This window comes from Ixodes scapularis, unplaced genomic scaffold, assembly GCF_016920785.2.
Source record: "Ixodes scapularis isolate PalLabHiFi unplaced genomic scaffold, ASM1692078v2 PGA_scaffold1__304_contigs__length_218370807, whole genome shotgun sequence".
Taxonomy (NCBI): Eukaryota; Metazoa; Arthropoda; class Arachnida; order Ixodida; family Ixodidae; genus Ixodes; species Ixodes scapularis.
The window spans coordinates 98,451,337-98,472,319 of record NW_024609846.1 but is presented as its reverse complement, the minus strand read 5'-3'; the positions used below and the strand labels follow the sequence as shown (position 1 = coordinate 98,472,319).

The 20,983-nt window shown below is 43.3% G+C and overlaps 1 protein-coding gene across 2 annotated transcripts; it reads left to right on the top strand.

The window, feature by feature from the left end:
* The first annotated feature begins 438 nt into the window (after window positions 1-438).
* On the top strand, window positions 439-20,706 carry LOC8040332 (lethal(2)neighbour of Tid protein). Of its 2 annotated transcripts, none has more exons than XM_029974724.3 (9): window positions 439-1,012; window positions 1,361-1,460; window positions 1,580-1,727; window positions 5,805-5,965; window positions 8,949-9,069; window positions 9,940-10,142; window positions 18,609-18,670; window positions 19,696-19,831; window positions 20,541-20,706. In XM_029974724.3, exons 1-9 carry the CDS (start codon window positions 793-795, stop codon window positions 20,698-20,700), a joined length of 1,311 nt encoding a protein of 436 aa, XP_029830584.2. In that variant the 5' UTR covers window positions 439-792; the 3' UTR covers window positions 20,701-20,706. The 2 variants fall into 2 exon arrangements, with proteins under 2 accessions (XP_029830584.2, XP_029830585.2); XM_029974725.4 differs by lacking the exon at window positions 439-1,012 and adding an exon at window positions 1,081-1,136.
* Window positions 20,707-20,983: the final 277 nt, after the last annotated feature.

Below are 20,983 nucleotides of genomic sequence, written 5' to 3'. Positions count from 1 at the left end.
TGAAGTTAGTAAAGCACTAAACCATTTATCGAAGTTTTAATAATATCGGATGCATGTGCAAATTTTGAGAAGGCAATTTCCAAGGCAATGGCGTTTGAAGCAGACGATTTTTGCTCGCAGCGGAGATGGGCTTTTCGGGTTGGCCGGAGCGGGTCACGTGAATGGTGTGACGTCGCCGTGTCGTCTGCTGCATGATGCCGCTCAGGCAATTTTTTAAAAAAAGTTACGTCCTTGCGGGGCACAAAACTTAGCGCAAATTATTCTAAAATGTTCCATTATTATGTCAAAAACAATTTCCATTCCGTACAACCCCACAATACTGAAGAAACAACGATTTTCTCACGTTCTCCATGCATTTCTGACCACAGTTGGAACCTCCGGGCGTTCGCCGCTAGTCGCCGAGAGGCGGCGTTCTAGATTGCGCTACTCTGCTCCGAAGGAGCTATATAGTGCTCTAGTCGGGTCGGTGCTCGGTCGGCTTGTTCGACTCGAAAAACAATTGAAATTCATAAACTTATTGCAGTTTTATTATTTATTCATTATTTCAGTTAAAACCTAAATATACGTGGAAGTAAATTGTCAATTAATTAGGTTTGTAGATTTGGTATTCGGCTTCTGATTTTGACTTCGTCGTTGTCGCCGTTTAAAGCCGCCAAACCATTTTCGTTTTCGTCGTCTCAAGAACATGGCGCCGTGCATGAGCTTCGAACGCGCGATTTTGTAGCTGAGCGTTGCAACTCGTCGACTATTGGGAAGTTAGCGATATTAGACGTGCCCCACTGCCACAACAGCATGGCGCCGCCACGCAACAACGTGAGACGAAGCCACCATCCGAAGAAGGGTCTCTTCTTTTCGAAACATCTGCGAGCGACTTACACCAATATCATGAACGACCTCCGCAACTTCAGCCCCCAGAAGTTCATCAACGACCCAAACGTTCTCTACTTGGCAATTCCTTTCCTTCTCATCATGGAGTTCGTGCTCAACATTGTAGTCATTGACAAAGTGCCTTGTAAGCAAACGGCTTGTTCTATTTTTCTTTTATTTTTTTTTCTTTTGCCGTGCCAGCTAATCTGATCGACTGATTTGGCATTTGAATGTCGCCGGTAGATCTCTTTATGATCGGTGTGTCCGCGGTAGTACTGATTTTTTTTCCGAAGAACAGTGAATAAATTTAGCATTCGCACTTAACGCTAGCCGAGTTAGATATCGGATACGAAATAATGCTGCCAATACGTAGACGCAAATTGAACTTTGTCGACGTTGCTAGTCGTTCTCTGGTTCATACCTAAAAGCAGATCAGCCAAAGATCGCGCAAGGAAGGTCTGATCCGTCGAGTGTATTTTTTCCCTCTTTTCAGACACAGAGATTGACTGGAAAGCCTACATGCAAGAAGTCGAAGGCGTACTTAATGGAACATTCAATTATGCGGAGCTGAAAGGCGACACTGGGCCCCTCGTGTAAGCCTGTGGGAGATTCTGGACTTCAGTTTTTGCAACTTGCCAAGATTGTGTACTAGTCTCACTAACTGACATTTTCCTTTTTTCTTTCCGTCTTTTTTTAATGGGTGACATTTTAGGTATCCAGCAGGGTTTGTGTACATCTTTGCTGCTCTCTACTATGTGACAGGCCAAGGAGTCAACATTAAGCTGGCCCAGTACATCTTTTCTGGCCTCTACCTGTTCACCCTGTGCCTTGTGTTCAGCCTCTACAACAAGACACGAAAGGTGAACTTACACTAAAGCATTATATCCTGCACATCTTTTGCTGGAACTGTTTGTGTCGTAGCAGGTTCAAGCGCTAACTCACATAGGCGCCTTTGACGCTGTATTACTTCCTCCCTTTTTCATCAGGACTCAAAAACATGAACGTTCAGCAAGCCATGTTTCTTTGGTGTGGCTCTTGTCTGCATCTGTTTATTTTTTCTACTAAGTGTGGAGATATTTGATCATGGTAATTTTAAGCTCTGTTTCCCAATGCAATACTTTTTTTCTGGTATTAGTCTAAACCCTTTAAAAGTTTTTCTGTATATCTCAAGCTATTTTGCAGAACCTTTCCCAGCGTAGGCTCTACAATTATTTTATTTATTTTTAAATACTGCTAACCTCCTTTTGAAGGTAGTGGCAGGAGGGGTCGGTACATTTTACTGCACAAGAACTTATGCAAGAAAATAATTAAATGTAATGAATACACAGTAATAATATAGAAATGCAACAAACAGTAAAACAGAACAAAACAGTCAACTGTTCACGGTCAGCCTTACAATTTTTTTAAATATAATTCAACTGATGACGAGTTCACCTGTACTTAAGAAAGGCTGTTGCACTCTTTGATTGTTCACAGAAAAAAAGTAAATTTAACAGTCAGTATGACAAAGATACAGAACCAGCGCCCTATTGTGCAAGCTTCACGTAGCTCGAACCAGTCGTGGCGTTAAATATCTTGAAGCATCAATGTAAAAATCGTCATTCAGTAGTGTATATAAAAACTTTAGCCTCACTGTACAGCACCTCGAGGATAGGAACTCTAGTTCGATGGAAATAAAGTCGTCGTCGTCGTCGTCCTCCTCCTCCTCCTCCTCCTCCTCCTCCTCCTCCTCCTCCTCCTCCTCCTCCTCCTCCTCCTCCTCCTCCTCCTCCTCCTCCTCCTCCTCATCATCATCATCATCATCATCATCATCATCATCATCATCATCATCATCATCATCATCATCATCATCATCATCATCATCATCATCATTATTATTATTATTGTTAGGCTTTCTCGTACAGTGACATCACAGATTTGTTTCATTTGTATTTATTGTAAATGAATTGCAATGTATATCTCTGTACTCTTTCTAACTTGTCAATATTTACAGTCATATGAGGGTCCCATACAGGTCGAATCAAGAAGTGATTTTTCTATCAAATTAAGCATGCTTCAGATTGCGTTTCAGATACCGAAGTTTACCGTGAGCTTTCCAAACAATAGAATCAATGTATACATTCTTCTTCAGCTCAGACGAAAAGTGCACTTCAAGATATTTGTATGTTGAAGCAATTTGTGGAGGATTGTTATTATAACATGGTACTGGAAACTAAGTGAGGAGTATTTCCTGGAAAAGGCCATCTGCACACAGTTTTCTATATTGAGGGGCAATTGCCAAGTTGTACATCACTCAGACAACCTTTCTAGTGAAAGTTTAAGTAACTCTTGATCCTTGATATACTTGACTTTGCTGAATAAAATACAGTCATCAGCATAAAATTTCATATCTACACCAATGATATTCTGAACATCATTGATAAACATAACAATTAACAGCAGTCCCAAGACAGAGCCCTGGGGACACCCGACAAAACATCAGCTGAAACGCACTGCCCAGTGAAACAAAGAAATGACAAGCAGACTAAGTAACCTCCAAGCCAAGACATTATGTTTAGATTATTTAACATATGTGCAAGCTTTAACAATAGCTTGGGTTGAGAAATGCGATCGAATGCTTTTGAGTAATCTATGAATATAATGTTGACTTGTCCTTTTAGTCCAGAACTTTAGCAATGTCTTGCATCGTTTCAATCAGTTGGGTAGTTGTGGAAAGCCCACGCCAAACCCCATGTTGGTCGCGACAGAAGAAATGATTGGTTTCAAGGAAAACAGATGTGTGCTGGAATATGGTGTGCTCCAGAATCTTAGCACATGACGATAGTAAAGATATGGGCTTATAGTTGTTGCGTTATGTCTCCTCAACTACTGTTTCATTTCTTACTTTCTGCTATTTTGTTAGAAACTCCTCCTCTACTTCCACTGCTTGTGTTGTCATACTTTGATTGCAATCAGCTTTTCCCGGTATAACTCGGTGGTGGCACCTCGGTTGCTGTTGACAGACGTAAACTCTAGTCCAGTGTTGGGTTTATGTTTAAAAAGTACTTGAAGTGCAGTTTTAATAAAATGAGAGGTTATGTACTTAAAGTAAAGCACCACGGCTGCTCGATCTGAAACGAGTACGGCCCACCAGATGTGCCGCAGAAGGCAAGATGTGCTTAATACCCTGGCCGACCACCATGGCGCTACCGGTCGTACCGTTCCATGGCAGCTAAATAATGTCAGCTGCCAGGGTAGTTGTGCTCCCAGCGGTCCATCATTGGTGCTGGCTGGTTTGTTCCGTGACATCTCATATAATCTTTTAACATAGAACATATGCTTTTGAGGGATTTTTCTTCTCTTCCATATTTCAATAACATCCGCAACGTCTTTCTTCTCCTTCTCTTTTGGGAGTATTAAACGTCAGTTATCACTTGGGGCTCTTTCCTGTCTCCCTCATATTTCCTTCCTCGTCGTCTTGCACTTCAATATCTCAACATTATCTCTCCGCTGCTGCTGCTTAGCAGCGCGTGTCCCCGGAATTGCCCGGAGTGTACACTACTAGCGCTAACGCAACCAGTAGTATGAACTGATCAATCTAGCCTTTGCCTATGTACAACAGCGCGAGGTGACTGGCCATACCTTGTTTTTGATCAAGTGGCCATAGAAGTACTGTGAAAGATTCTTGCTTTTTATTTATGCATTGTTTTAGGGTGTGAATTATAGTTATTTTTGGAAATGGCAGCAAATATTGGATAAAGTCAATGTGTCCACAGAGTAGTTGCTTTACTCTCGCTGACAAATTGTTTAACAGAATCGATGTACAAGGTACTTATTTGTGTCAGTCTTATGGCCACCATCACTTTACTCAAAGAAATTACCAGATGACGTCTCGAAAGATGATAGCACGTTTTCATGGAGAGGGCATGACAACAGCCCCGTAGCTTCCACATGCGGTCCACTCCTAACAATTTTAACCTCCTTGCTTGCACTGACTTACCGACAGGTAGCAAGAGGTCAGAATGCTGCAAGAAAGCCGTCCCCAGTACAAACAGGGTGATGCGTCGTCTGCTCACGTTTCATGCGAGAGTAAAATATACCTCCCAGTGTCTCTTCAGAGTTAACAAAGCATAATTTTTTACACAAAGTTATCAAGATCAAATATGGAGTAAGCACTTTGAAGTGGGGAGCTGCACTTTTCTTGGAAAGCACCAGAGAAAAATACTTTAAGTAGTGTACAAGTACATACTACTTGGAGAATGTACTTCAAGTAAAGTGCAGGTTTTCTAAACCTACCTGAAGTATGTAGTACTTTATGTATAATCTACTTGAAGTACTTCTAAACACTGCTATAGTCTCACCTTGTTAATTAGTAACCCTTCTGGAGCCTCTTATAACTGAGGTTTCACTGTATTAGACAGTCTCAGATTCTTTCTGATGTACACTGCCCGATACAGCTAGCTTGAGCACAACATCGGCGTTTTTTTCACCATTTGCTCTGACAAGGTATTAGCATGCACCGAATCCTACTTTTTAGGGTAGATGCCAAAATGAACACCTTCCTCTACACTATGGTCCTTGACAGGATAAGATCAACAGGGAGGCTTTTCAGTTGTTCTGCCTCTAGCGTGAGCTTCCTACCTTGATCAGACTTCAGCATCTCGTGAGCCTCAGGCGTGCATGCGCAGCCAAAACACGACTGCTGGCGCGTGCTGTAGGCTGGTCATCTGAAAGACATGCCCTGCCATTCTCAGCCAGTTGTTTTTATTTCCTCTTATTTCTACAGAAAGACAGGGAAAAAAAAACTGGCAGTCACTTGTTTGTTTTAGCTGCGTTGCAATGCTTGTTCTTTCTTCATGTATTTTACGCAACGAGGTGTGCTGCCACCTGTGATCCGACATGGTCATGATGTCAAAGTTGTTGCTGCCGTCAGCCTCATTGCGCTCGTCTCGTGGCAGGTTCCGCCTTACGTGCTGGTGCTCATGTGCTGTACCTCGTACCGCATCCACTCCATTTACGTGCTGCGCCTGTTCAACGACCCTGTTGCCATGGCCCTGCTCTACGCAGCCCTGGTGTTCTTCGTCCGGTGCCGGTGGCTGGTGGGCTGCGTCCTCTACAGGTGTGCGCAGAACAAACAAAATATGTTATAGGGCTGGGTTTCTTAAGAAAGGCGACATGACACACAGGTCAAGGTCATATAAGCGACATGACTCCATAGGGACCGTATTGTTTACATGACCTTGATGTCAGGGTGTCAGGTGATGTCACACTGTCATGTGACACCATAACGTCATGGGACATTGTAACGTGACGTCACACACAGACGCAGCATGTGCCCAGCTCATTCGCAAAGATTATGTGCATCTCGAAGTTTATCGTATGTGATCGAGACATGCTTAAATTTATGTTGTGTCTCATTGAGACCACACTATCCGTACAGCTCCAAATAGTAGGTGGCCGAGTGCGCCAGTAGCCCGCCGCAGCTCGGAGCACATGGGGCGAAAGCTCACGCTGCAGGACCCAGGGATAATGTGGGTTCAATTCACACCCCTGCCCATTTAGATCTGGAGGAGCATCGTACCGGCGTGCGGTCATGCATGACTCCTGCATGACGCACATTAAACACCCCAGGCCAGCAGTGGTACTGCACTGGCTAAATTTCTCACCTACAGCGTAGATCAGTGTCGCCGCACCTCAAAGGTGGACCGACCTTATGCCGTATAAACACGAACATCAAACTTGTTTTTTTTGTTTAGCTCCGAGTAACCTCTGGGTTGTCTTCATGCAACCGTAGAGGATTCACTCGCATGTCAGGAAGATACTGTTACAGGTTTGTCTAATGTCAGTTCATTATGCCAAATGGAGAAATGTGCCTGACCTCCATATGTTTGTGGCCATCCTGCATGCCTTCCACTTTTGCTGAGTTTTATGTTTCTTTTTAAATGGATAGCTTTAAAGAGCTTGTGTCGCAGGAAAACCGGTGTCGATGTTGTGACGGGAAAGTCCTGATTGGTAGATAGGGTCATGACATCATAGCCACAGGACGTCGTGCGGGAATTTCAAACAATCCACAACGCTCACGTGAAACGTGACGTCACGCGTGGAGTGAATGTGATTAAAACATGACATGTAATGTTAATTAAAGGTTGCCGCATCTGTCTCAAATGAGTCCACTTCATAAAGTAATTCATTTGCTTTAAAGAAAATATTCTAAGAATTTTAAACGGAGGCGAGATTCAATCCCACAACCCTACGGTTGCGAGTCAGACACGCTACCGAGTAGGCCATGCGGACATGCTTGTACGGCTTGAGAACGAGCAGGCATTTTAAAGGGTAACTCCGGTCAGTATTTTACAGTGAAGCTGTATATCACCCGTTGGTCTGATTTTTTCGTGTTCGTGGACAGAACAGTAGTAAAAAAAAAAAACATTGTGTGCACCTTATCATCCTTCGTGCGTGCCTTATCATCTGTCATGTGGTTTTGAGACTTGTTTTAAAAAGAAATGGTGAGCCACTCCACTCTGTCAAGGTGGATGACCAGCGAAGTTGTTTAGCACACGACACAGACATGACACAGCATTGTGAACAAAGGTAGAAACACATATATTGTCTTGATCGGCGGTCCTTGTGACAAACGTTACGCACACACATGCATGTCGAGGACTATCACCGCTCCAAAGAGCTGGAGGAAACTAGACACTCGTGATGGGGAAATTGACGTCACGTGACACGACTTCGTGACGTGACATCATTTCTGTTGCCGCATACGAAAAATCCACAGGACCCTAGCCATAAACAGCTTCACTGTAATAAGAAAACCACGAAACAAGTGTCAAAACCGCACGATAGATAAGGCACGCACGAACAACACGAAGCACGTTGCACTCCCCGCGTGCCTTTGTCGGTAAAGATTGCGGTTGCATAAGCTGCCGCGGCAATGGCAGAGTACGAAGCGGGGAGTGACGTCACTAGGCCCTGCTAAAGTAGATGAAGCATGTAGTGCTCCCCGTATGCGTTTCTCGGTAAATATTTGTGTTGCATAGGCTGCTGTGGCAATGGCAGCATACGAAGTCTTTCATACATAAAAAAGTTTTGGTACAGTGCATTTACTTTCCTTTCGTATGGACCCTTTTGCTGTTTAGAAACATGAACTGCTGCTTGCGTCCCAAGCAACTTCCAGTCGCACTGTCTTTGCAAGCCTGGTAAGCTTGCTTATGTCACCAGTGCTAGAAAGCTTAAATGGTACACATAGAACAAAGTTGGAGGTTTAACGAGGGCCTTCAGCTGTACAGTATTACATCTTGGAGTAGGCAAGTTGGTTTACAAGAATACTTAAAGCATTTTAACAGATCTCGCACTCCTCCATTCTTTTGGCATTCACCTGGAGAATTGGTGGCAAAATGTTTCATCTACATTTCAAGCAGCGGTGTGAAGGTGGCCTTGGTTCATTCTTTTTATAAACCGGAAGTTCTTTGGGACATTAAAGACTGGAGCACCACCTGATGGCGTTTGCCATAAAAAGGGTCAATAGTGCAGTGGGAAATCATTGCAGGTGATAGCAGAGCTTCGCTGCCCAACCACCTTCGCAGCATGAGTGGGAGCCCCGACTTTGTTTTTTAATTTGATAATATGACTGTTTTTAAGTAAAGCAAAGTCCCTGAATTACAACCTTTTTTTTCTTCTTCGATATTGAGTGTAGTTTCATAAATATCATGGCTCAGAGTTTGGTTTCGGGTGTCTACAGCAAAATGGAAACTATCTGCTAGAGGAATGGCAACAATGATCATCAACCGTTCGGCCGCTACGTGATGGTGCTGCGGTATGTGGTATAACCAATCAGCCGTAGCTCCACCGCGACGTGACATCAGGAGGGTGCTGCACCAACGTTCCTTGATTAAAAGCTAACCCGCTTGTTGACCGCTCAAGAGCAGGTGGTCGCATCTTTAAAATTGATTTTAGTGGAGTATGCGGCATCACTTTGACATATTCCTCTGTAGTCATATTTCGTAGCACTAAAGCGATACCAGTCATTTGTTTTCGATTTGTTTTCGACCAGAGTTGCCCTTTAAGCGTCCTCCTGTAATTTTTGTCTCTATAACCAGCTTGGCTGTATCAGTCAAGATGAACATCCTGCTGTTTGCCCCGGCCCTCTTTGTTGCGTTGCTGTCCACGCAAGGTCTCTTCAAGACCTTTCTGCTCATCGCAACCTGTGGGCTCATACAGGTGAGCATAGCCACCAATGTCTTAGACTAAGTTTACATGAGGCTGTATCGTGTGTGTGTGTGTGTGTGTTGGGGGGGGGGGGGGTGGAGGGGGGTCAGCAAGGTATATTTTTTACGGTAAGGAAAATTTGCAAGATTGGCACTGTGACAAAAGTACAAGCACTCTGTTGCAATAAAGTGGTTTTAGTGACGGTTTCACTAGGGCACTGCAAAGAGCAAAGAGTTTCAGGAGTAGTAGTGCTGGTTACTCAAGCTCTGGACATAATCAGGTGTCATTCATAAACTGTTGCTGGCTCATGATGATTCTATGCTTGTCAAGTTTTGGATCTTCTCAAGAACACATAAACATTCTGTAAGCTGTTCTCAGCATTTATGGAAACTATAAAAAGGGGTCCAGTACATCTAGGGCAAAAACGACAATGGGAGGTTTGATGTAAAATTCTAGGTTTGTCAAAAGCTTAAATAAGCGAGATGTTTCCTCAGTTGGTCATGCAGCGCTTACGAAAATGGTATCAAACATGCACACAGTGTTTTCAGCCTCATGAATCGTGAAGGAATGATCTTAATCGATGTGGCAATGTTGGCAAGTTGGTTCAAAATCACTAAAAGGGGGTAAACAGCACACAAAGAACAAAGACAGAAAATAAGGAACTAAATGGGGACAATCAGTGATTCAGCACTTATCCTGTTTAGTTCCTTGTTTAGTCCTCATTCTTTGCTCACTGTTTACTCTTTTTGGCGGGAATTATCTCACCAGCACCACTTTCTTGTTAGAAGAGCAGCTTAAATCTGTGCAGCCACCAGAGTGTAGAAGGGTGCAATCTCAGAAAAGCAAAGTGCAGACGAGTTCCCACCCTCTCGACCATCCCAGGTGGGGCTGGGCCTCCCCTTCCTACTGAGCCACCCGGTTTCGTACCTGAAGGGAGCTTTTGACCTGGGCCGCATCTTCCTCTTTGAGTGGACGGTCAACTGGCGCTTCCTGCCGGAGGAGGTCTTTGTGGACCGCCGGTTCCACCTAGCACTCCTGGCCCTGCACCTAGTCGCCATTGCCTGCTTCCTGCCCAAGTGGATCAAGTGAGCTACCACCCAAATCCTGAACAAGGACGGCCCACCTGATTTCAATTTACTTGTTTTTCTTCTTACTTATTTACTTACTTACTCTCAAGGCCCAGAGGCATTACAGAGAGGAATGGTTGTAACATATGAAATCATTGGCGTGTTTCTTGAATTAGATGGCTTCAGAGATAGTAGCGACAGAGAGAGGGAGGTGGTTGCAGTCGTTAGATGTTCTCTTGATAAAGGAGTTCAAATACAGTAATCCCTCGTCATAACAAAATCGCTTTTTCAAATTATTGCTTTTATAGAAGTTCGACGGGGTCCCAATAGAAAAAGCACGCATTTTTTTACCGGGTTATTTGAAGTGTATCGACAGGCGACCACGCTTATTACGAAGGCAGCGGTGCCGAAAGCATGCAAGTCCACACGTTGGCGCACGGAGACCCTTGTGTTCCCTCCCCTTTCTCCATCGAGGCAAACGGCAAACTGAGAAAACGTCAAACAAGAAAACGGAATAAACGGGTGACAGAGGGCAGAGCGCGCAGAGCGGGGATGTGAGCAGGGAGCAGCGTTGGTAGCAGTGGCGCAGCGAGAGCAGTGTCTAAATTACGACGCTACTCACGGCGCCCATGGCCGACGCTGCCCAACTCCTGTCGGAATCAAGTCAGGGGAGCGACGGAACCTGGAAGAGATCGTCCCTTCGGGAGCACTCAACGCGCGTCCATGCAGCACACTACGGTACTAACGGTACAACACGCACACTTGCATCATATGGGAGATTCGGAGTGTTTATTGAAAGTCGCTAGATCTGCGAGGTTGAGAAAAGTGGCTGGCCAGAGTTCAAAAGCGCCAAAGAATTCGACATTCCGGGGCATCGGCTGTTTGATACTGTCCACCATTTTGCAGAAGAAGCAAGGTATTGGACGAGTTCGAGAAGTTTCTGGTGCAAGAAAATTACAATTCCTAGACCTTTTGTTATCTCTTCATACAAACCACATCTGCTGGAGTTTTTCATCTAGGTCAAAAAAGGGCATCCTTCATTATACGTCGGCACATTCGAAAGTTGTTAAAAGGGGGATTGCAATTTCCATACTTGGGACTGCAGTTATGAAGTCCTGCTTTCACACTGTTTGTGAAAGTTTTGATTCTCAAGCTGAGAGACTCCGTACGTCGGGCTTCCCATCACAGGTTTTAAACGAGGTGGTGGGGGCCTTGGTACATAATAGTAAAGGGATTCAGTGAAAGAAACCTAGAAATCAACAGAAATGAAAGGTACCCAGTGGCGTCACTAGGGTCAGCGGCATCCGGGCGGTGGCCCGTGGTAACACTACCCCCCCTGCTCGTCGCACGCCGCAACACCCCCACCCCCCTCTTGTGGCCCGTCGCATCACCCCCCCGGTGCGCTGCAGCTGGGGCGGTCAGCCCTCCCCCCGCACCCCCCTGGTGACGCCACTGGTTGTACCATACATGCACAAAAACTCACATAATTTAATTTTAAAAGAGCAGCTGAAAGGTACAATGCGCCTGTGGTGTTTTCAGCTCCCAAAAGAATGGCGCAAATTTGTTCTAAGGTTCGCTCGATAGCAGAAGACCTTAAAAAAGTCAAGTGCCAGAATTGCCATAGCCACCCTTATGTGTCGTGTTCAATCGGTGCTGTTTACAAAATCCCACAACGTGTGGTAGAAGCTATGTGGGCCAAACTGGACGGTGCCTGAATGATCGCCTTCTCGAGCACAATCATTCACTGAAATCTACGGTGGGCAGTCATCTTCCCGTACATTGCAATTCCTGCTCGTGTTCTCCGATTTTAAAGGCACAAAAATAATCGGACATTATCGAGACAAGATGACTCACAAAAGCTTAGAGGCGCATTGCACTAACAGCGTGGGCGACTGCTGCATTAGCCACCCATCAGTGACACTGCTTCAAACACAGAAACCTTGTTTTTAGATCGGACTATGGGGCAAAGACATTCTAGTTAAATGGTGTGGTGTCGTGTGTGACACGCACTGCATGCACTGCATGTCTTTCAGAACGTCTTCTTCTTCTTCTTCCTTTTGTGTATAAATTGAGTTGCAAGTCAGCGCTTGTGTGTTGTGCATGTTCCTTCTGTCTGTCCTTGTCTTTTCGTGCACTGTTCTGTTCAATATGTCTTCATACCAACTTGACCAACTTACAAGACCTCTGCAAACCTAGGACATTGAGATGATAGAACAGAATGATTGGCCCAGTAAAATTTTTGTTCTTTGTTTACCTGCACACAAACTCTGGTACGTCGGGAGCCGCAAAAAACGTGCCCTAGCATTCTGTCTGTATTGGTAGGCAACACCATAAATTTAAGGAATGACACACATTCTAAAATGCATGCACTGTATTTGTCTGGATGGAATGTCGTGAATTGAGGTTGGCAAAATGAAAGCGAAGCGGTGGCCTGTAGGTTCCCAAGATGTTTTGCGCAGCACTACACTGCAAGGATCGCTTCAACTTTGCAAGAGGCCCATTTATGGCATTTCTTTAAAGCACTTTTGCCAAATAACCGTAATTGAGATAAGTTTAAAAAAAATGTGACTTCCTTTCATTATGACATGACAACATTTGTTCTTCTAGATGTGACTTCTTATTATGATGTAGTGCATCACTAAATAGATGTATAGCTGTTTCTGTGGCTCTGAAAATAAAGTAAATGAATGAATGAATAAGTTACTGTTATAGTTAGTAGAACTTTGTGAACACAGCAACTATTTATAACTAGTTATAGTAACCTCCATTCTTGTAATAATTTATTTCTACAACTTCATGTGTGAGCTAGAGCTTGTATTTTTTTAAGGCAGGGGTGTAGCCAGGGCGAGGCTTATAAAGCTTCAGCCTCCCCCCCCCCCTTCCCAGCTAAAGAAGAATTCCCAGCTATGCCACTGTTTTCAAGTGCTTTAGCTGGGTGATTTCAGATAAGATCGACCAAAGAGTGGCTGGTCGACATTTTTAAATCAACTGATGTTTTTATATGACATTGTCTAGTGTCTGGTATAAACGAATCCACACTTAGTTTTGACCAGAAAAAAAATTTGGAGACAAGAAAAATCGTAAGGCAGGGAGAGGTGGACAGTTGCAATAACGCGCACTGATGGAGGGGGCAAGTTTGAAAGTGAATAATTAAAACAATAAAATTAGGAGAATTTTAAAACTTTTTACAAACAAACTATGGGTACAACTTGCTTGTAATATAAAGTAATAATATTTATTAAAAATTTATTTAGTTTTCTAAAAATTGCCAAACATGCCTGCTCGAACGACAAATGGCAAACTTTGGAAATCTGTATCTCATGAAATAATTTAATCATTATTACATAACTTGCAGACATTATTTTACTAATATATGGCTATTATTGAAAAAATAAATAAGGTATCTGAGTGACACAATAGTTACAATATATTTAGGCAAACATGGGAAAAAAATCAAACAAAGAAAAATTCCAATGCGAATAAAAAAAAAACACCACCTTCGATTTTTTTAAAATTTGGGTACCCTGTTATACTCTATTTCGGCACTCATTTCTATTAAAAACATGTTGCATCATTGCACTGTGAAAGAAGAAACAACTCCCCAAAGTAGGGTCCTTTTTCAAAGCCTACACTTAGCAGTGTCCTATACAAGAAGTGACTCTGAGTTCCAGTTTCATGAAACTTGCACAAATCTTTTATATACATTTATTCAGATGAGGTCATTGATAAAAAGAGCGATCGGTCGCACAGTAAAAGGGAGGAGAAACTATATACAGCATTTTACATAAGCGTACAAAGTAGTATCATATTAGAGACTAATGATTTGAGAAAAGATGATGCAGTGTGAAGTTGTACCTTCCGGTATATTTTACATCTAGAGTAAAATAAATAACTTTACTTCCACACACAAAAACAAAGATATAATAGTAAGATATTTAGGTTGGCTGTGTATTTACGATTACAAACAATTTCAGGTGACGGATGCCATAGTGCCTAACTGGAGCAGCTTCGATGCTCTCGGTGTATGAATGAATCGTGGCAAGCCGATATATTTTATCCTGCTCGAGGATAACATTTTGGGATTTTTTTTTATAGTGATCAGATAAAAATTATTAGTAACCACCAACAAAAACAGTAGGTTAAATACCCCGTGAAGAAAAATGTGATAAATAAGATGTCCCTGCATTCAAAATGAGCAGTCCTTGGGAAATCAAATTCGGCACTTTACGCTAAGGTTTTCCTCGCTGTACCCATTTAATAAAGTTGCTTCCAAGCAGATCCGACTGTCCGTGCTACATATACGTCACAGGTCCCTTCTGTTGATGACTTGCTGAGCCGCCACGCGTGCCAAGACTGAATGCCAGGGAAGGCGCGCACCGTCAGCCACTCTTCTTTTTTTTGTTCACGATACCGAACAACCTCCTTTTCGTCCAGATATACAAGATGCACGCCTTTCAGTTTCTTTGATAGAACGCTCACCATTGTCCTGGCCGTCTGAATTGCTCTTACTGAACGTTCTCTCAGGTTGTTCAGCGTGGCCTGGTGCTTCACGAGTCCGCCAACTCCGTCACATGCATTTTTCCCATGTCGAGGTGCAGAAAATAACCACTGGGCTTGTGGGCAATCGTCCTTTGCAAATTGGTGAAGCTGGTAGCGATTCTTGAAATGACTGGCGGCGCCGTCACTTACGTACGTCACGTACGAGTATACCGCAACGTTGTCTTCAACCCACTCCTTCGCTTTTTCTAGAGCCAAGCAAGCGTGAGCGGCGTCGTGACACAGGTCCTCACTGATGGTGGCAAAGCTGTTTGTAGATTTTCTTGTCGTCACTACACATGTAAATATCGAAACTTGTTTTTTTTCCAGTGATATGCTTGCACTTCGTCAGGAAGCACGATGGTCCAGTTTTCAGCAAAGTCAAAATGAAAGACAATGCTCCCGCGTTGCATGCACTGTTTTTCATCGTAGATCGCTTTACCTTGCGTTTGCCGGATATGGTTGTGAAGTACCCAACTTCCAACCGTCACTTGGATGACTTTTAGGAAAGTCTCAGGTTCCAAAGTTTTTTTCACAAGGTCGCCGGACTCCCATGTTGCAAGCACAATCTCTTCATCCTCCGGGATATCAAGTTCCTGGAGTGTAAGAAACTGGCCTTTTGGGCAGTGATCAAAGTCTCCTTGAAGGCACAGTTCTGTTGCTGGGTCGCACAGAAATGCCGAGTTCATTTCACCAGTGTTGAATGTTGAGCCTGTAACGTTCTCTAGAGTGGCAATACAAAGATACTAATTGGCGCAGCGCACACAAACGCACACCTCCTGGTGTGGAATACATTGGACCCATCTAGGGCGCAACGAATAAAATTTCGTTAGCCCAACGCCGGAATCGGGATGCTTGTCTTTGTATATACGGAAGGCCTCTCGTATTGAGCGTGTCATGAAGCGCTTTGGCACGAACGTTTTCTCTCCGTTGAGCATGACAGAGATGACGTCCTTCTGGTTGGGACTTTGGCGCGAACATTGTAGCTCGTCTTTCATGAAGTACTCGAGGGCAGCAGACAGGTTCTCAGGGCTCACCTTGCACCTCGTGTAAGGATCCGGCTCATACCACACGCCATGCTTTTCCTTGAGTTTTCGGGATTTACTGATGAGGTACATTGAGGCCTGTGGAATCATCTTTTGAACCTCATTCTTCGTCAGTGTTGACGGCAGGAGTGTAAGCAGTTGACAACGTTCCCGGAGAGAGGTGGCGGTTTCAAAGGCCTGCCGAAAGTTGTCCACCCACTCAGTGCATGTGGAGCATGTTGGTTCGGACGACCCCGATGGTACGTCCCTGTCGTACGCAATACGTAGCCTTGAGCGTATATTCTTGACAGCAACCTGCTCCAGTTCTGTCTGCTTTCTCTTGACATAGGCAGGCCTGTCCCGACTTCTTACGACGCTTGGTTGTCTCAGCGGTGACACATCTGTAGGTAGTATGCTGCGATTTAGATCTTCAATTGCTTCTTCAGCTGGCACAAATATGTCAGGGCACTGCTCTGAGCTTCGCATCGAGATCTCCTTAGTGATGTGCATGAAGCAATGGTAGCACAGGTAGTCCGTCGCACTCACTTTGGTGGAACAGTCAGGCGGAAGAATTTGCTTCAACGAGTTTAGGTCCAACTCGCCAACACTTCGAAAATTCCGCTGCTTTGGTATGGTCTTTTTGTGTTTGCAAAAGTAATCTGCACAAAACACTCGTTCGGAGCTCCAGGACGTCTTCATAATGTATACATAAATAATAGAAATTAAACCCCAACTGATGGCATATAATTGCCAAGTGAAAGAACTACTGGGTGCACAAGTGACAAGTCCGAGGCTGAGGAGCTCACTCACTGCAAACGTACATTTGAAAAGAGAGGTCACAACTGAGGCTGTCGGCAAAGCTTGATCCACGTCAAAGGAAGAAAGAGGGAAAGTCTCCAGACAAAAAATTGTGGTCAGCGGCCTTCGAAAAAGACTTTCCGGAATCGCACTGTCGTCCCTCCACGCGCTGATATGAAAGCACCCGAGCTTCTACCACGTGGTTCATGACACAGCCTGAGCCATGTCGGCGACCGGTTCGCGAGGGGTTGGCGGTGGGGTTACGTTGATGGTCACTCGGATTAGCCCTTGCTGTACTGAGCTACCTCCTGCAGTGCCTTATCGCCGGCTGGTGTCAACAACGAGAACACACACACCCTGTCTACACCAAAACTACAAGCGTTCACCGCACACGCGTCGCCGCCGCTTTTAAGCTTTTGTGAAATTGCTTTCTTTTGCCGCGGAGAACCGTCTTATCTTAACTACGCGCCTGAAATCCTTCCAGGCGGGCGTACACAATATCAAGCGTTTCGAGAAATGCCCGTGGAGTAGAACTATGGGAAAATTCGGAGCCCGCGATGTCGATATCGTCGCCGTTGTGTTAGTACGCCGTCGCGTACTGCAGTCCCCCGTTGGGGGAGGGGGGGGGGGGCGGTCTTACTACGATAACATGGCGACAGCGTTTACACTCTATGTATTTACGCGAGGCTCGAGTATTTGGGGATAATGCTGCCGGTTGGTGTGCCCCTTTGTGCCTGATATTATCGCCCGTGACGCCAGCGAGTGAGATAGCGACAGGCATGACTGCTCAGTAAACAGGCGTCGGCAGCCATGTTTTGCTGGTTGAAGCGAACCCCCTTGTCCTTGACAGCGAGCGGGGAAATGCGAAAAAAAGATTGTATCGGCCGTTTTGCCAGAACTAGCGACGAGTGTCGTCTGCGGTTTCCGGCAACTATTTTGCCATAATCGTGAGCTTAGCAAGGAAATGATTTTTGCTAGCCACAGAACACTACCACGCAGAAAGGGAATGCTTGAACATGTTTTTGTTCTGGATATATATCAGGGATATATATGAGAGAGAGAGAGAGAGAGATGAAGGTAGTGCGGAAGAGGGAATAGCATATAGTGTCGCAGGAGAATAAAGTAAACAAAGTTCCTAGTGGCCGATGGCTGCATGATCTTTTCTCGGATCACTAGTCCGTAATATGATACCTCTTTGTACACAGTAGTTTCTCCTTAATTTAAGTGTGTGAACGATTTCTTTAGTTATCATTGGCCTCATCTGAATAAAAATATATAAAAGATGTGTGTTGGTTTCATGAAACTGGAACTCAGAGTCAGTTCTTGTATAAAACACTGCTAAGAAAAGGTGTAGGCTTTGAAAAAGGACCCTACTTTGGGGAGTTGTATCTTCTTTCTCAATAAAATGATGCAACATGTTTTTAATGGAAATGAATGCCGAAATAGAGTATAACAGGTTACCTAAATTTAAAAAAAATCAAGGGTGGTGTTTTTTTTTCATTCGCATCGGAATTTTTCTTTGTTTGATTTTTTTTCCATGTTTGACTAAATATATCCTAACTATTGTATCACACAGATACCTTAGTTATTTTTTAAATATTAGCTTTATATTAGTAGAATAATATCTGCAAATTATATCATAATGATTAAATTATTTCATGAGATACAGACCTCCAAAGTTTGCCATTTGTCGTTCGAGCAGGCATGTTTGTCAATTTTTAGAAAACTAAATAAATTTTAAATAAATATGATTACTTTATATTACAAGCAAGCAATACCCATAGTTTGCGCCTAAAACGTATTAGAGTTCTCCTAATGTTATCGCTTTAGTTATTCACTCTCAAACGGGCCCCCTCCATCAGTGCGCGTTAATGCAACTGTCCACCACCTCATGCCTTACGATTTTTCCTGTACCCAAGTATTTTTTCTAGTCAAAACTAAATTTGGATTCGTTCATACCAGACACTAGACAATAACATATAAAAACATCAGTTGATTTGAAAATGTCGACTAGCCATCCTTTGGTCGATCTTATCTGAAATCACCCAGCTTTAAATAGCATGAAAGGATGTGTAATATTTTTGTTTTCAGTGGTACATTTCTTATCTGAAGCATTGGCTTTCAGGTACCTGAAGCTAACACCATGGAACACAAACAAGGGGAAAGTGCTGGTCATGTTTCCAGATCGTATCCTTTTGATGGCGTGTGTTGGAATACCACCTTTTGTTGTTCTTGTTAAACATTGTCTTTATTGGTATTCATTCATTTATTTTATTTTAAGATATGGTCTCAAAAATATACAAGCAATGTTTGGACCCATAGCCAAAGTCTAGTTTAGGGTGGCAATACCTTGAAGATTATATTGCCACACCGAAACATCTTAGGTGAGACAAATCTGCTACCAAAGTGAACTGCAAAGTGAAAGAATAAAAACACTGAAGAAACAGAACTCGGACAGCTTCACCATTTTGTACGTAAAATAATGTATGCAGTCGTCTGTGTACTGTCCCTTCGTAATACTTGTTTATTTCTAATGAAATCATGTGAATCACATAAAAAAAAAAAAAATTATCTGATAGTACGCCCTGAAATAAATAAAGCTTTGATTCCTCGCTATTATATGGTGGAAAGTAGGAAGCAGTACAGTGGCGTAGCCAGGGGAGGGGCTTATAGGGCTTCAGTAACCACCCCGAAGAAAAAGCTGCAGACCCCACAATATAAAAAAAAAGTTCCTGTGTTATTGAAGCAGTACAAAGCACTCCTGATTCAGAATGAGGTATAACAAAAATGAGGTTTAACTTCAATCCTGCTGTCAGCCTCTAGTGAAGATAAGGCACCACATGCTTGACTTGATGCCAAAACTTTTTGTAAGGTCTCTAGAAGTTTGTTTATAATAATTAACTTATTCATCTTAATAATCATATAAAACAGTGTTGAGAAATTTGGCACCTGTCAGTTCTGGGTTATTCTTGCATTAATTTTCAAAATTACTTCAAGCATATTTTTTTTGCTTTCCCTAGTATATCACTATTCTGCACCACATATATTGCCAAACTGGCTGCGATTGCCGTAAGTATGTATTCTAAATCTTTGTTTAATATTTTATGTAGTGACGTACGGTTGCTTGTAGATGTTCATTCTATGTTGCTGCAAAGGAAGACACACTGAGTCAGCCTGTGCAATATAATTGTTTCCTTATCTTGCGTTACCAGAGATTCTCCTGCCCCTGTTTACGTGCAATTTCCTAGGGATGGTGTTCAGCAGGTCGCTGCACTACCAGTTCTATGTGTGGTACTACCATTCCTTGCCATACCTGTTGTGGTCCACCAATTTGGCACCCATCACAAAGTGAGTGGCGGCAGGCACTTATGTTCTTTATGAACACTCAAACAAATGACAAAACCTCTACAACAGTAACATGTTTATTTATTTATTTATACCATTAGCCCTTTTGGGCCTCTTACAGGAGGTTAAAGGTACACATGAATACAGAACAAAAATGATATACTTTCTCACGTGCCACAAAATAAAAAAAAAACTGCTGTAAACAGTTTGTGAGTGTACACATGAATACCAAACAAAAATGGCACTTTCCAGTGTGCTGCATAATCAGAAAAATAAAAAAAAAGCATCTGCAATAACACAAGACCAGTTAAACTCACCAAATGTTATTAAGATAACAGATGTAAGATAGGGATATTATTTCTATGATGTTTTTCAAACTAAGGGATTGTATTGCATATTCGAATTAGGCACACATAGCACAACACTGTTAATGCAAACAAGCGATTGCCAGCTTTTTTTTATGTTTTTTTAGAATTGAACGGCTATCTTGAAAATTTTTAGTGTGGGGAGAAGTGTTCTTTTTGTGCACCTACCTAGGCGGTGAAATCTGGTATCGCCAATATCCTTGTCATGCAAAATGCAAAAGAGCCCCAATGTTGTGTTTGTGCTAACAGGGCTTTTAGTTCTTTTAAGTACTGTGATTTGTACTGCACATTAGGGCTTTTAAGTACCGTGATCTGAGCTGGCATTTTGATGTCTTGTGATGTTGCAGGCTTTTCTTGTGGGGCCTGATAGAGCTGTCCTGGAACACCTTTCCATCGACCAACTGGAGCAGCGGCCTCCTTCACTGTTCTCACCTGTTGCTTATGGTGAATCTGTGGAGGCACTGGCCTCGTGAACCCAGCATACCAATAAAAACCAAAGGAGCATGATTGGTTGGGTGTGGTGCTGCTCACATTCAACTGTTTGTGTTGTCGATCTGGAGAGAAACGTGGTTCTGAAGGATGCTAGATTCATGGCAAAGAGACTCATCTGCATTTCTGGATGGCTTGCATGCCATTTAACAAAAAAGGGTATACATCCTTTTTTTTTTTTTTTTTTGGTAGATGTTATATGGCCACTGCTTGCCTCCTTTGAGATTGATCTCATTGTTGAGATGGAATGGAAGTGTGATGGCCGGGGTGCACCTAGCTAGGTCAAGGTGTGGCGAAAATA

Bases quoted from the DNA above. Each gene is read 5' to 3' on its own strand.
- LOC8040332 (XM_029974724.3), top strand. From the start codon at position 793: ATGGCGCCGCCACGCAACAACGTGAGACGAAGCCACCATCCGAAGAAG. The intron at 5,966-8,948 runs GTGTGCGCAGAA...CTCTATAACCAG, and splicing joins GTGGGCTGCGTCCTCTACAG to CTTGGCTGTATCAGTCAAGA. The intron at 19,832-20,540 runs GTGAGTGGCGGC...GTGATGTTGCAG, and splicing joins AATTTGGCACCCATCACAAA to GCTTTTCTTGTGGGGCCTGA.